The 16,282-nt window shown below is 43.1% G+C and overlaps 1 protein-coding gene across 1 annotated transcript; it reads right to left on the bottom strand.

Moving 5' to 3' along the window:
* Positions 1-12,975: 12,975 nt before the first annotated feature.
* RBM15 (RNA binding motif protein 15) lies at positions 12,976-16,032 on the bottom strand. The gene has a single exon (XM_015406576.1). It carries the CDS (start codon positions 15,974-15,976, stop codon positions 13,127-13,129), a length of 2,850 nt encoding a protein of 949 aa, XP_015262062.1. The 5' UTR covers positions 15,977-16,032; the 3' UTR covers positions 12,976-13,126.
* Between the last annotated feature and the right edge of the window lie 250 nt (positions 16,033-16,282).

Genomic DNA, 16,282 nt, shown 5'->3' with positions numbered 1-16,282 from the left:
TTCACACAATCCTCCCCCCCCAGTGCGCAAACTTGAGGCTGCGGCGCTTTCTTTCTGCCAGCCAGCCAGCCCTCCGTCTCGGCGCACCCCGGGACCACGCAGCCCTTTACCCCCTTTTGGCAGCACTCCTTAGCTGCCGCCTGAGTGCCCGTGGCGGGAAGAGGTAGGTGGGCGAGGGGGTAAAGGGCCGTGCGGTCCCAGGGCGGAGGGCTGGCTGGCTGGCTCAAGCGCTAGCAGCAGGGCGTGTTTACCTCCTGCCTGGCGGCGCCTGCAGCACCTTTGGCAGCCTTGGCTCCCCCGGCAGGTGGCAGCAAGCGCGGCCTTGGTGCGGGCTCCCCTCTTCATGCGCTTGCTCTGCCGGCGCCTTTCCCCGCCGGCCATGGGTCGCTGAAGAGGGTCCGGGCAGGCGGGAAGGACATGGAGGGGAGCCTCGGGGATCGGGGCTGGCTTTTGGTGGTGTGGGGCGAACTTCGGCACCCCCATCCAGGGCCTCCCGCTCTAGGCGAGTGCCTAGCTGGCCTAGCGGGAGAGCCGGCCCTGTTTACATTATTATTCTGTCTTCTCTACATATACAGGGCCTGGCTACCTGGTCACCGCAAACACTGCCCTTGTGCAGGTTTTAAAAGCAAAGCACGACCACCATCCCTAATCTTGCAGGTACCTGTTTTGCTCATTACTGGGTCTGCAGTAACCCACGGTAACAGAAGTCGCACTAAGTTCAATCCTTAAACATCCCGAAGACAAGGAGATGGGATATCTGTCCTGCTTCTGTCTTGATATCCTCAAAATATTTTTCACTGGTGGTACTATTGCTGCAGTAGCTTGACTGCAGTATGAACACTCCCACTTCCCACCACCCCTTCAACAAGCTGCTAATTGCCTCCCTCTCCCTATAATAGCAGAGACTCTCATCTCATAACTGACACCAAGACTTAACAAGAATATTACTGGCTTGGACAATAGTGTCAAGCTGCAGTTCCTTGGAAGATTAAGCTATGAAATGGCTACAGAGAGGGGCTCGTCCCAACCAGAAACAACTTTGAATTCTCCACTCCCTTCTCAAATACATATAATTAGGTTGATCACAGAACAGGGAAGGCTTCATCCTGAACTGCTGCATCTAGGAAGGCAGAGAACTCCTAACATTATATTCATCTCCAAAATGTGATGCTACTTCATTCACCCAGTCTTTGCCTTTCAGAACAGTCTCAGTCAATGAAGTGCTCTCTGCTGGGTATTGGCATGTGCCCACCATGTGACCTGACCATACACACCCCTACCAGCATCAGCACTGTGAGAAATTTGTTCCTCCAATCTTAGCAAAACTATCAAATCAGGAACAATGAACAACCCTAGTCCAAAAAGGGGAAATTTGGAAAGCTAGTAGTTTTTTTTGCAAGCTTGTTGTGTGTAATAATTCTCAACTACAGAAAGAATCTCATCTGTCATAGCCTTTGTCATGTCAGTGGCTAACTACATACTATTCTTACAATGCAATCCTATATAGGGTTACTCCAGTCTAGTCCCACTGATTTCAATAGGCTTCGCATAGGATTGTACTATTAATTAGACATATTCCTAACATTTTAAATGCCTGCCATTATGACCAAATTTTATTTCAAATATATTTCTGACTGTCTCCATTGATGTTACATTGATGTTCTATATTAGTTTTAAATCCTTTTTTATTACACTGCTCTGAAAAAAGTTGAACTGTTTTTAAACAAAAGGGAAATATAATCTGGAAAGAAGAAATGGATACACAGGACTGACTGTGTAAGAAACCTTCACAAGGATACCTTATTGGATCCTTTTTGGTGCAGTGGTTAAAATGGACTACTTCTATGCTGCCACAAAGTTTTACTGGGTTACTTTGGTCACAATCTCTCAGCCCAAACTACTTCACAGGATTGTTGAGAGGATAGTAAATGAATTCATGGAAGTCATATGACACCCTGAACTCCTTGCAGGAATTGTGGAATAAAAATGAAAAATATTACTCACAACCCATAACCATTTCACTTTTGAAGACCAGTGCGTTCACAGCAGACTCACAAAGACAACAGATTGCTGAAACAGGCTTCGAAGAAAACTACAGGTCTCCTTGAAATGCTAACTATAGATCTCCTTGAAATGCTAAAGTTGATCAAAGAAAAAATATAGAACAAAGATTTTCTGGACTTTGTATTTCCGATTTTCTGGCATGCTCAGCTGCCAATTAGAGCAGATTCTAAATGGCTGCAGTTAAGGGCCATGTATACAAGGCTTCAAAATAAACCTAGCCATGGGTCATTTCCTGCAGGAGCGCACAGGAGTGGAGCTCCAACAGTAAAGAGCCCAGGGGGCGGGCACATGCAACAAGCCCCACCCCCTGCTCCCAGCAGCCCTCAGTCAGAGCAAGAAGCAGCCAGGTAAATTGCAGAGCTCCCCCTGGTCCAAAACAGTCCAGTGGCACCTTTAAGACCAGGTTTTATTCAGGTACAAGCTCTCCCTCCTCTGCGAGGACAGATCTGCACATTCCCCCCCCCCCCAGCTAGCAATCCAAAACAGTTCAATGGAGCCTGAGCGGTCGGTGGGTGTTGCCTCCTGACACACTTCCAGTGATGTCAGGGGGTGTGGCATATGCAAATAAATTATGCTAATAAATTATGCTAATGAGCTCCTGCACCTCTTTCTATACAATGACCCCTGAACCTGGCTAAGAAAAGCTAACGTTTTGTCACACATTTAAATTAAGCAAGTTTGCATATATTTGCTTCTCTTGTTTCATTTATTGTTTACACTATTTATAATGAGGCAAGACCACAAAAATCTCCCCCATCTTGGAGCCATTAAGGTTCCACCAGGCATTTCTACACACTTTACCTAGATCTGTGCACAGGAGGGCTAAAATCAGTTTTAAAATTCAAAGCTGAGAATCTCAGGATATTGCCTTCTGCAGTCAATACAAACATTCTCCATCTCTGCAGGATCACAGGACACACACAGCCCTGCATTTGCTTTTTTTTGGCCACAACAGCGTAGCTATACAGTACTAATCTTTTGTGTCAAAAATACAGTATATGCAGTAACTAGATGCAACCTGTAACTGGAGGCATCACTGACACTAAAGTTTAAGATAAAGACAGTCTTAATTTCCTTGTACATTCTTCTCACAATCTGGTTAATTTCGAACTTGTTTGGAACAGCATAACACTTAAGGCCAAGCAAGGTTTACAAGAGCATGTACTGCTCATTCATGCTTGATATGCATTTGGAAGCAAAAAATATTATGTACTTCTTGTGCCTACTCTAAGTACCTCTAAATTGCATCCAATTTACTATAACACAGGTTCTAGCTAAGGTATGGGCTAACTTCAGTTCTGCACAGTCACGTTTTAAAAACCAGAATCCCTGTGATCTACCAACATATTTTACAAATTAGAAAGCAAGAGCATATAAATCAGGACTGCTTAAAAAGAGTAACTATCCTGTGGTCTTGAATACTACATGCATTCTACATGAGCAGAAAGCACCCAATGCTACAGGACCATGCTTCACAATGGGGAATTATGTTCTACTAGTGGAACTAAAATATAGGATCCAAGCCTAAGTACTTTGTTGTCTCACAGAACACTGACGGAGATTCTCCCAGTGCATCTTAAGAATACCGGCAATGAGCACTCACTAGGTGGCTCAGCAGAAGTCTGCCAGTGGACCATGGCCTTCCTTCAGCTACAGTCAATCACCAAACTGTGTCTTGGTTCTTAATATCCTTCGGCTTCAGTTAGGACTTTCTATTTTATCTACCTGTAGGGTGCAATCATGCATCTAGATTATTGCTTGGATCCCACAAACTGCCAGCAAAACACACCAATGATCCAGGATCTTCCCCACTCTCCCAGGAACCATTTCCAGTCCCAGGAAAGTTGACTCCCAGGGTACAGCAATTCATGTGTACTAATAGCCACACCATTTGGGTTGCTGTATTGGGGAGGGGGAAGAGAACGAGATCACCCTTTGCCCCCTGTGAGAGTGGAAGCTCCATTTACAACAGAGAAAGAAAGGAGCAATTTCACCCTATACCCACTACAGCCACCCAACCTGTGTGGCTTTTAGCACACATAAGTCCCTCAATCCTGGGAATAAACTTTCTGGGATTGGAAATGACTCTGCAGCAAGGGGAACGTTGGGAAGATTCTGCAATTTTTGCACCTGTGGAGTGTAGTCTTGTCTACAATTCCAACCATGGTTAAAATGATTTAGCCTAGTATTAGAACAGAAATCTCATTTGGATAAACTTTCATAAACACTAACTGCTGCTTTTCCAACCCAATATAAAGATATCTGTATCTACATCCTCTCTTTGTAGTTCATCTTCCTTTACTGTAAAATAGTAATAGCAACACTAGAGCATTATCTTGCAGAGTGCATATTCTATAGAATCCAAGGGGGAAATGGATCCATCCTAAAACTGAAAGTGTTCCTTCTTTCAGCTTGTCTTCAAAGACACTTGGGCATAGAATAACAGAGTATTTGTCAAAACAAAAATAACCAAGACAATAGGGGGAAAGTACTATTCTGCCTTGTCTGATGCATCATTTTCTATAAGTTAAGGAAATGTTTAGTAAGAACCTGGATTAGTAAAGCTAGAATTTGCAGATGCAGTCCTATACACATTCACTTCAGAACACACTTCTAAGTAAGTATATATAGGATCAGGCTACATACAATACAAAAATGTGCTAGGAAAACAATAGATTTAGGTGGGTAGCCATGTTGATCTGAAGCAACAGAACAAAATTCAAGTTCAGTGGCATCTTTAAGACCAACAAAATTTTATTCAAGGTATAAGGCTTTTGTGTGCATGCACACTTCTTCAGATGCATTGAAATACAAGTTGCCAGTCTCCATACATATAGGTAGAGGGTGATTAGCATACAATATCATGAAGATGTTTAACAGATGCAAGGACCAAGCAGGAATAACAACCTTAGTTTATATGGTCACTATTTGTTTGGCTTTAATCCTGGGGGGAAACATAGTGAAGCAAATACAAATATTAAAACTGGAGATTGATGTATGAATGTGCCCTTCTTAACTGTGGAATTCTGAGAGTAATTAACTGTGACCCTGTTGTTAAGCTGCATCTGTCTCCTCTCAAGCATGGAGGTAAGTAACAGCATCCTTTTCTTTAAGGTGGGGTGATTGGTTGTGCAGTGTTATGTCTCCTCTGTCACCAGACCAGAGAAGTAAATTCCAGTCTACCATTCCAAGTTACATTACATTCTACTATTTATTACACTGCATTACAATCACTATTCTAATCTACTATTCTAATATACTATTTCTAAATAAGAAACACAATAAATAGAGGATGTATGGCCCTTCTTGGTGAGAATACAGATGTAAGGACTGAATGGGATTAGCATATGTAGTGAGATAAGAAACCAATATCCCTGTTAAGAATGACAAGATATTACAACACTCAGAACAAAAAAAAACAGGACTTAACAGGGATACTGGTTTCTTATCTTATATGTTAATCTAATTCAGTCCTGACATCTGTATTTTCATTGTATCAATTTCCAATTTTAAATATATTTATTTGCTTCACTGTGTTTCCCCCCAGAATTAAAGCCAAACAAATGGTGACCATATAAACTAAGCTTGTTATTCCTGTTTGATCCTTGAATCTGTTAAGCATCTTCATGATGTTGTATGCTAATCTGCTGCTCACCCTCTACCTATATGTATGGACTGGCAACTTGTATTTCAATGTATCTGAAGAAGTGTGCATGCACACGAAGGTTTATACCTTGAATAAAACTTTGTTGGTCTTAAAGGTGCCACTGAACTCAAATTTTGTTTTATAAAAACAAGTTTCACTTGTTTGAGTTATATTGTGGAACAGCCTAACACTAAACACTCCTGAGATGATGCAGCCAAAGTTCAACACTTGTAGTACGATATTTGGGCACTCATTGGTTTGGGTCATATGTTGTTCACCAGACACAAACAGTGAGCTGATTTTTTAGATCATCAGTTCAACCGCTTATAAACTCATTTGGTGCTGTACAGCGGATAGCTTTGTTGTATTCCTTACTAACCATGCAGTACTGTGCAGTCTTTTCACACATGTGCATTCACACATAGCCTTCTTCTCCCCTACTGCATAACTGCTCTGCTCAACAGGCAACTGTTTTTAAAAACAATCAAATCAGTCAAAAATCATATAAATCAGTCATAAATATGTTTGAATAAAACCCTACCTTCAGTCTTCATCTAAGTAATCCCTAGCAACAGTAATGGCTAATGGGTGGTTTGAATCAACACTTTCTTTGCACATGCACAGTTCTGGAAATGCCTGATGCAAACCTGGTCAGCAGCTGCTCATAGTTGTTCACCATGAACCAAGCAAGCTCTGTGATCAACTCACATCTGCTAAGACACCTTCAAACACAGTAAGTTCAATTGTCAAACACATTCATAGAAAAATTCACAGCATCCCTACTTATCAGCCCATCTAATTTCTTTGGGGAAGCTAAGCACTTCCTTATCTCGCCCTTAAATCAGTGGGGCTTAAAAACGTGTACCTTTGGCTGGACTGTGCTCTTAGTGTATTGAAGAGTATTCAGTATAAGTACTTTCAAATACCCTTACCATACAATGTAATTCTGAACAAACATGGGTTCATTGTCTGAAGAACCGCCTACTCCTGTTTCGTCCTTTTACATCTGAATCTGTCTTGTCATTGTCTGATACCCCATAGCCCCAGCCAACTTAAGCAGTATTTCAGTATTTTAAGAAAAGTGTACAGTTACCTTTCAGATAAAGATGTCCCTCTAACCAATCCAGAGGGGCTGACCAATCCTGTGAAGAAATAACTCACTATTATGCAACAGCCATTACAGCATCTTCCAGCACCACAAATCAATGCTGTTAACGTTACTAGGGTAAACAGTAAGACTGTACAATCTACTGTTCAACTGATTCAACTGCTTGATCCAGCTAAAGAGTCCTCAGAAAAGTAGGTACCAAAGAAATACTGTATATTTAGCAGACTACAGCTCCAAAAATGATCAATTTGATAAGTACATTCACTCCATCCAGAAGTCTTCCCCAAAGCCCAAATTACCTGCATTTTAACTGCAGTGAATTTTTAAGCAACTTCTTTATATTCCTCTATTAAAACTGTCTGTTTTATTACAATACCAAAATACTTGACGAACTCCAGTTAATTTTCAAATCTAGTCTAGCAATGAATGAACTTTGCATTATGCTTTATAATAGCTTTATACTAAAGTCTGCTTCTGCATACATCAAGAACTGTTGCATTACTTGCCAGACCTCAGTACTCTCCGAAACAATAAAGATTCTGAATAATTAAACAACTAGTCACACACAGTGATCTTCCTATGGATATTTCATGTTGCAAAGTGCAGTCACACGATGAGCACACCTGTGTCTATATTGCCAAATGTACAGCAAACAAAACACATTTGTGGCTTCTTCACATGATGGTGTAATTATTCTTACAAAATAGTAATATTCACATAGGAAACCATGTATGAAACAGCTACTGTAACCAGGCTAAATTGCAGCAGTCTAGGTTGCCCAACAGAAATGTTAACATTATTGGATCAGTGCTATACACCCCCAACAATTTGCATAATTAAAGACACTCAGAAAACTAACTCAAAAATGACATTGACAGTGACAACTATCGCATTAGTATTATTCAGACGGGAAGTCATTACCGTGGGATAGGTTAGTAAAAGTTAACCAGTAACTTGATGGTCTGGAGGCTATGAGAAAAGGTTTAAAGCAGTAAACCCAGATCCCTAGAATTACAATTTAATTTGACCTCTTAAAATCCCCTTACCTGTTTAAGAGTTTTATACAGCAGATTGCCATGGGAACAGATAATTTGTAGAACACAATCGTTGTATCCTTTGTTGATAAGCACCTGCTGCCTAGCAGTCATCCTGCATGGATACAGGACAGTGCTAGTGTTCTTTATCCACAATACGTTAAACATTTCAAGGCAACCAGAGCAAGCTTGCATTTCATGATGTCTTCCATCTGCATGTCAAATGGCAACTAGTTAATTCTAAGACAGACTGGCAAACAAATGCAGTTTCTGCAGCCACGGTGCAGGTGCAGCACTGTGCACTTCCTCTTGACCTCTGGTGAAGTGTTGTCAGCTGTGCCCCAAAGTCTCCTGCAGCAAAGAGTTGTACTCCTGCACCATGGGAACAGCTTTCCAAAGCTCAAGAGCCCCAAATGCAGGAATTATAGCACATATTTTTCAAAGTGTCACCACTTTTTCCTCCTCTCATCATCTGTACTACAAACTACAAGTTTGCAGTGGTACCTACGAAACGATCAAGGTTGCATGCACATCCAAGGTGTAGAGCATTTGCTTCAAAACTGGTCAAGTAAGAGCACCAACACCAATGGCACACGTTTTAATGACAGCACTCTAGCTCTCAGGAACTCTTCATCCATTCAGAACTACACCCAGGACTGTATAACTCTGGTGAAAAGCCCCTGGATGTGGAGGAGCTCTTCAAGTATGTCTGGAAACGTGCTATCACTTAATTTTTTAGGAGTTATTTTTTCTTTTTTTCAATTTGGTGAAAAGGTTTTATGCGCAAGATGCAAAGTAATTTCAAACTTTCTTCAAACTAAAATCAGAACTAAGGCCAAACACGTTAGATGAACAAAACAAATCAAGAACTTAAATTCAGGAACTCCAGCTCTTCAAAATCAACAAAGTCCCAGATCTGTACTCTGTTCTGAGACTTAAGATGCTTTCCCTGTTTCTTGCATGCCAGCAACAGCACCATTTCCTCGTATAGATGAGGAGATAGCAGCCATTGATCCCCATTCACTGTAAACAAGGGGACACAGCAACACAACAGACTAGAGATTCTTCAGATCTGATACAACAGGATGGTCAATATCAAAGCGTAGGTCTCCCTGCTTCTTGTGTGAGACCAACAACTATCAGATCGAGGAGGAGCAGCAGCAAAGTACCCCCACAGCTACAAACAAAGGGGTCAAAGGTTTGTCGTCAATTCATTTCCAGGCAGAAAAACCATTTTCCTCAAAAGAAACAATTTATTTAGAATGAAACAAAATCAGCTCGACTGTGAGCGCATGTTTTGAGTGACAGCTATTTTAAGCTGTGTGAGCCATAAAAATGTTTTTTCCTTTACTTTTGCAGAAATCTTGTGTACACAGCACAAAGCAAAGAGGTCAATTTTCCACTTAAAACACGGGCATTGGCATCACAATAGCAGATACACAACTTTTTTTTAAGCTGCCATTTTAGTAAAATGCACAAATACTAAACAGATAAGCTTTCTTCCATGAGGCCCATGTAAATTCCATACAAGCCAAAGCTTTTCTTCGCAAAGGTCCATTAGAGCTTGGAATCCCTTGTTGTCTTCGGCAGTTCACCAGCCTTGCTTTCAGGAGGGAAGAAGAGGTTATTCAGTACAAATGTTTATAACAGATTTGCCCTCTCCCTAATATTACAGATACAGAACGACAAGGTTTTAATATTCTAGAGTCTGAAAGCACCAATCACCCCTCACTGGCACAAGACTTTTGAAATTAATTAACTTCTTTGTATAGATGCACAATTAACAGTTTAGGGGGTTAAAATGTAGTTTACAGATTGAAGGTAAAAACTCAGGAGAGAACAAAAACTGAATTCTTTCACAAGTCATGCAATTTCTCATTTTCAAAAAGGCAACTCAAACTAGAACATGGAATTTAGTGTTCTGTTTGTGCACTTTTTCTCACTTTGCTGTATATCTCCAAAGTAGGCTCATCAGTTACTAGAGAAAAAATATCTGTGATATATATCAGACACCCCCTCCCATTCTAAATTTTTATACAAGAATAGCAATATTCAGCCAGTTTTTCCAAAACACTGAGGTTTGGGCAGGAATAACTGGAAATTTCTATCTTAGTGAGACACCTGGAATATATTTTCTTGTTTCTACCTTGAAAAAAATAAAGACACACCAGGAAAAGTCTAGTTGTTTTTACAATGATTCCTTTATATCACTCCTCAAATTAAGCTATTTCATCAGATGCCCTACATGTGTTTTACAGGCAGCTCCTATATTTTCCATTTAACATCCAATACCAGGTGGTCTATAGGACACATTATTTATAATGTTCTCTAAGCTGTGGCTACACTCCAGTGGCTACCATATGCTGTCCAAGAAAGTTTTCTTCTCCCCTGCTCAGTTAAAGTTGTTTTAAAAAGGCTAATCTTCTACTTCCAGTATTCTCCTCTGAACCACCCAAACTCAAAAGCCCACTCTATAGAACATAGAAGTGGATCTCACAGTTACAAGGTAGCCTTAAGTTCATGCTGCACTGTCAGACAATTGCTGTCCATGTATTGAATTTCCAACCATGCCCATTCACTAATCACTAAAACAAGTGTTTAAGTTTCCAATTGAAAAAATTATTGATAGTATGCTTAAGTTCATCTCCCCAAACTGTGAAAAGAAACCACCACCAAAACCCCCAAGATGATGTTCAGAAAATGTCAATCCTCCATTCTAATGCAATGTACTCAAATGGAGAAAGACAGACTTGAAGATACATGTAGCCTTCAAGTATGTACTGCCCCTACTAAAACCCCATAGTGCTACATAGTGAGACAGCAATTCCCTAAGTCCATTCTCATCTGTGTAGAAGTGGCATTAAATTCAACTTCTGCTAGTGAATTATTTGACAAGATGGCTCAAGTGGGTAATTGCACTGCTTTGCATACACAGAACAAAGAATTTAGCCACACCAAAAAAAAAATCATATTTAGATTTCAGAGCAGTTGCAGCTAAGTGCTGAATCATAAAATGTTTTGCCTTATTAAGGGCACCTACAATTCTAATTTATCTCCCCTAGATACAGATGGGCCACTTAAATCCAATACTTGTAAATAAGGGTTTGGAAAAACTGGCATCTGCAATTGTATTGCCCATTTCATTTAACCTTTATACCCTTCAAGTCCTGAAGATAAAACAGCAAAACATAATTTGTTGTCATTTTCAATGAGAAAGAGTCCATGGTGCAGTTCCCCAACACCTGGTTTCCAGCAGATTTGCTAGGAAGCAGGCATTTTCACGGAATTCACTTCAAACTGAAGTTCTGCAAAGCTTTTAACAAATGAGAGTATTGCATATTAGATTTAACACACTATTGCTGACTTTTGAAACTGAACACACTTACATTTTATATTTTTGAACAGAGGGTGATCATCTTTAAATTATTAAATAGATCAGGCTCCATCTCCAAACAAATACAGTAAGGTGTAATTTGCCATCAGTGCCTGATAAACAGTGACACAGATAACACAGTAGCATTAATGTTATGCAGTAACTTGGAGCTTACACCTGACTTACCAACACTGTTTAGAAATGCAACATCTGAAACACCTCCTTAGGCTGGTGTTACCATTTTAAACTATTATTCTGTTCTCATTGTTAATAGCAAGAAAAATGGCTGACTCTGTCTGCGCTGTAAAGGTCTCTAACTTTACACTCCAAAGTTGTCATTTCTCTAATAGGCATTATAAGATAGATGATTTTCAATCTGTGTTTTGGACCAATGTAATTTTTTCATCTTGTTTTTACTCCATGTGGGTCTTTCGGCTACTAAAGCCATAGTTTTAAGAACAAAAAAACTATTTTGTTTTGGAAGTGAATTCTCTGTACTATAATGTGACTGTACAAACAGTACAAGCTACTTTACTGAGCAGCATATCATTTTCACTCACCCACATTTTAAAGAACATTAATCCTCTCTACCTGGGCAGAACCATTTTAAACTAAGCAAATAATAATGTTCTTCAGTATCTAATGGCTACTACAGTATTTTAGAAAACTTTAAAAATTGGGACTAAAGAGATAAGGTAAATGATGCCATAAATCTGAACAAGTATTTTTTCTAGTCATGGAGCATTTATGGAAGAGCTATTTAAAAGCTCATTTTCAAATAAATTATGTTCTGTGAACAAAGTAGACTGCTTCCTCGACAACTGGAAATACAAGACAATTACAAATATGTCAAGATTAAAACAGTGCTATCCAGATGACTATAATAAAACCTTGCATAATGCCCATTATATTTTACCTGAAAAATGTCTAGCAGGTACTATTTCTATCAACAAGGGATAAAATGATGTTGAAATGGTTGTGTGGCAGAACTTTCCACCTAAATTAAAAGCCATCTCTGAAAGTTATACTCATTTCCAAATTACATTTAGAATTCACTGTAACTACCACACTTAGCAAAGGGCAATAAGAACAAAAATGCAAGTAATCACAGTTGTCTTATAAGCACCTGCTTCTTGCATACTGAAGCACAAGATAAGTCATGGATTATAGCAAAGCTCTTGGCTCGTTATCAGGTATTACAAACCAAAAATTCACATGGGTTTCAAAATAACAGAATATACTTGTTTAAAGCATTCATGGTGGCCATGCACTTCTGTGAACTTGGCAAAATCCCCAAACTAATACCCAGTGAAAGATGACAAGTGTACCATAAAGGCAGCTGCCAAGGGGGAAGTCAACCTTGAGTCAACTAAAGTCAAATTATAATTTTTCAGGTTCTTGATGGAGAAATTGTTTTGATTTTTAGTCTCAGGACTTCACTGAAACCAAGGCCAAAGACTCCAAATGGATTTTTACTTGTCTTTTCAGTCTCATGACTGTATATGGGTAATGAATGCTTTCTAGTTGCTTAAATTTGTATACACAGGGAAGGAATTTTTATACTTGCTTTTTAAAAAGTTATGAAATGAAAAAGGACAAAAAGTTAAAAGCTAAAAAAAACAGGCAAACTTTTCTGGGATTCATATTTTAGTTGAAGGAGACCTTCCCTTCCTTCTACCTGCATATATGCAAGACAGTCAAAGGTAGCCTAGTCATATTAACAAGTAGATATCATGTCTGCCTTCTACAGAGTTTATAGAAAATTAGGGGAGATAATGTTATCTACAGATCTAATTAAAATTATACTCAGGGAGCTGGCTAAGGCTTAGCGCATAGCACCTGGCAGACACTTGAACTAGGGGGCTGTGTGAAGAGCAGGGTAAACAGAAAGCATTAGGGTTTTAAGATGCACCACGGACAATGATCATAACCAAGTAGTCATCGTCTGATTTAGCCAAGGCTTTGGCTGTAGAATCCAGGAACTGCTGAGAAAAATCACAGGGTGGAAAAGCATGCAAGACCCCGCTGTTTTCTTTGTCTTTGTTGCCCCCTACAGGGAGGCTAATCACACCGGCTGCCTGTTTTTGTTTAAGATAGGACACCAGGTTTCTGAGTGGCCGTTGTGTAGAGGTGGTGTTTGCTTCACCAACCCCAGATGAGGCACAGTTCTCTGTGGTACCAGGCACAGCCAGAAGAATAGCATATCCATTGGGCCCTGCCACTTTGATACGACGGGTAACCTCATCCAGCTTGGGTTGGTCCAAACGAAGACGCTGGGTGATCTTTAGTTGGGCAACTTTGCCACCAGTTGCTCCTTCTACTAGAAGACCGCTGGCCACGCTCAAATCCCCTTGAAGTAGGTGCATGTTAGATGGAAAGTTGCTGTTTTTTAGCAGAAGCATTCCTTGCCAGGCCAGGCATAATTTGGGGGAGGACCCAGACTTTGAGGTTCCATCCTGTTGCTGCTGCTGCTTTTGGGGTGGAGGTTTCAGCCGAGAGCCCCCACCACTGCTCCCTTCTGAAGCATGCTCGTCCTTTTTAGCTGGGCTCTTACATTCTTGGGGGGTAGCTGACACAAGGGCGCGGTGTTTTCTCTCTCTTTCTGCTGAGCTCTTACGGTCACGCTTCTCACTCTGGCTTCTCTCCAAGCTACCCCTACGTGGCTCTCTGACTGGAGAAGGACGATCCAAGAGGAGCAAACGGGAGGATGGCCGTTCTGTATCACTGCTGTAACGGTCTCTGCCCACTCCTGGCTCAGGACTACGGTCCTGTGGGGAGGCCACAGCAGGGCAGTGCCGCTTTCGGGATGAAGACCGTTCACTGTCTGGTGAACGGTCCAAATGCCGCCCTCCATCCTCCACTAGCCTCCGCTTCCTTGCTGGTTCCCTGCTGCTGCTGCTGCCTAGCTCCCTCTCCCCACGAGTTCTTTCTAGAGACCAGCCATCTCGCCGGCGTTCCAGACTTTCAAGTGCATCATAGACAGTTCCTCTATTACCTCTGTCACGAACAGGAGGTGGAGGAAGCACCCACTCTGTCTCAGGATAGAGATCTCTGTCACGGTCTCCATATAGCAGTGGAGGTGTCCTATCCCGAGCACCCCGGAGTGGATCAGGTGGAGCTCCACGATGTGTTGCAAAGGCAGATGTTTCTGCCACCAAATCATAGTGGGCAGGGGGAAGCGGCAGTGGCTGCAAGTAGGGCTGTTGATAACGATGCTCAGTGTCAGCAAAGTCCACTCGCAGACGGCGGTCTGGCCCGCCCAAAGGAAAGCCCCTCATGTGGGTACAAGCAGCCTGTGCAGCATCCAAGCTTTCATACTGGATATAGGCCCATGAGTCACCTTTCCGATAATCAATGGTGCGAATAGTTCCAAAACGGTCAAACTCCCTGGCAAGGGCAGCCAATGGCACCCAGGGACCCAAGCCACCCACCCAGAGTCGTGTGGTAGGTGTAGCCTTACCATAGCCAATTTTGAGAGGATTCCGCAGCAGCAATTTACCAGACATGGCTATTTTAGCCCGGTGGGCCATATCCAAGTTCTCAAATTTGAGAAATCCATAGGTGCTAGTCTGACCTCTGCTGGGCCGTTTAATGTCCACCTCGGTGATAACCCCAAAACGGTCAAATGCCCGACGAAGGTCAGATTCGCTCACCGTTATATCCAGATTGCCCAGGAACAGCGTACGGTTGGCTCTCTGGTCATCCTCAGGACTGATGTCTTCCTCACTGGCAGTTCCTGTGCCACCAACCCCACGAAATCCTGCAGCAGCTGCTGCCGCCGCCACTCCAGCCACTCGATCCAGACTATATGCAGGCCTCACACGATCATAGAAGCCCCCATAGTCCCGTTCTCTTTCCAACTCCCTAGGCAGAGGGGGTGGTGGTGGCAGGTGGCCCAGGGCAAGTTGCTGTAGCCTGTAGTCTCTGTAGCCCAGCCCTGCCCCTCCACCAGCTGGAGAAAGTGCCCTCTGCGTAGCCCCAGCAGCAGGATGCCTAATCGCCGCGGCCGCTGCAGCTGCTACACCCACCGCCGTAGCTCCATAGGGCGACTCCTTGTCTAAAAAGGCCGGAGAACGACTGCTGCGCCGCCGGCCGCTTCCCCCTCCTCCTCCTCCGCTGCTGCCCCCTACATAAACAGCCTCGATCTTCAGCGGCCGGTCGTACAGGACCAAGCGGCCACGAGCATGCTTGGCAGCCCGGGCATCCTCTGGGCGGCGGAAGTTAACAAAGGCGACCCGTTCATCGCCGGCTCCAGGCGGGAGGCGGCTGATCTTGACACTTACGTCTCCGAAACGCTTGAACTCATGGAAAAGCCCGTCCTCTATGGCCTCGTCGCTGAGCGCGGAGCCCAACTCGCTGATCTTTAGGGTCTTGTACTCGCTGCTGCTGCCGGAGTCAGAGGGGGGCGCCCGGGAATCCCCACCGCCCCGGCTGCTGCTGCCACGCGAGGACGAGGACTCCGCGTTCTTGTTACTGCTGTTGCTGCCGCTGTAGCCATGGCGGCTGCTGCTGCCGCCGCCGCCGCCGCTCACCGTAGTAGACTCGTACTCGCGGCTGCTGGGCCGACTGGCCTTCTCCAGGTGAAGGCTCCGACGGCTGCTGCTGCTGCCACCCTCGCCGGAGCCGCCGCCCGCGGATTTCCCGCCGCCATTGCTGGGTTTCTTGCTGCTCCGCTCACCCCTTGCCGAACAGGAGTCGTCACCACCCCGGGACCGCTTGGCCTTGGCTGGGGAACGCTCCTTGCCCTTCATGGCGGCAAGTGCCTGCGAAAGAGAACCGCGCGCTCAGTGTCGCGCCTCACGCACCCGCCGCCATCTTGGAACCTCCTGCAGAAACGAACACCGCCCACTCGACAGCCATTGGACAGCTTCGTCTAAATGCATCACTCTCATTGCACAAAGCACCTGTCAGTTTACAGAATATAAAATCTTGTGCCTCAGAGCCCCGGAAGCGGAAAACCCGCCCTTTTAATCCCCCTTATTATCTCATTAGACGGCGCTGCAGTCACTCTTAATATTCCAGAGGTTTGCTGGACGAAACAGCAAAGGAGCCCTCGC

Source organism: Gekko japonicus, unplaced genomic scaffold (assembly GCF_001447785.1).
Source record: "Gekko japonicus isolate JY-2015 unplaced genomic scaffold, Gekko_japonicus_V1.1 scaffold115, whole genome shotgun sequence".
NCBI lineage: Eukaryota > Metazoa > Chordata > Lepidosauria > Squamata > Gekkonidae > Gekko > Gekko japonicus.
Note: the sequence above shows the minus strand (reverse complement) of the source record. Positions and strands in the feature narration are given on the sequence as shown.

What these genes read in the sequence shown, in the direction of transcription:
- RBM15 (XM_015406576.1), bottom strand. Translation starts at nt 15,976, where the DNA reads ATGAAGGGCAAGGAGCGTTCCCCAGCCAAGGCCAAGCGGTCCCGGGGT.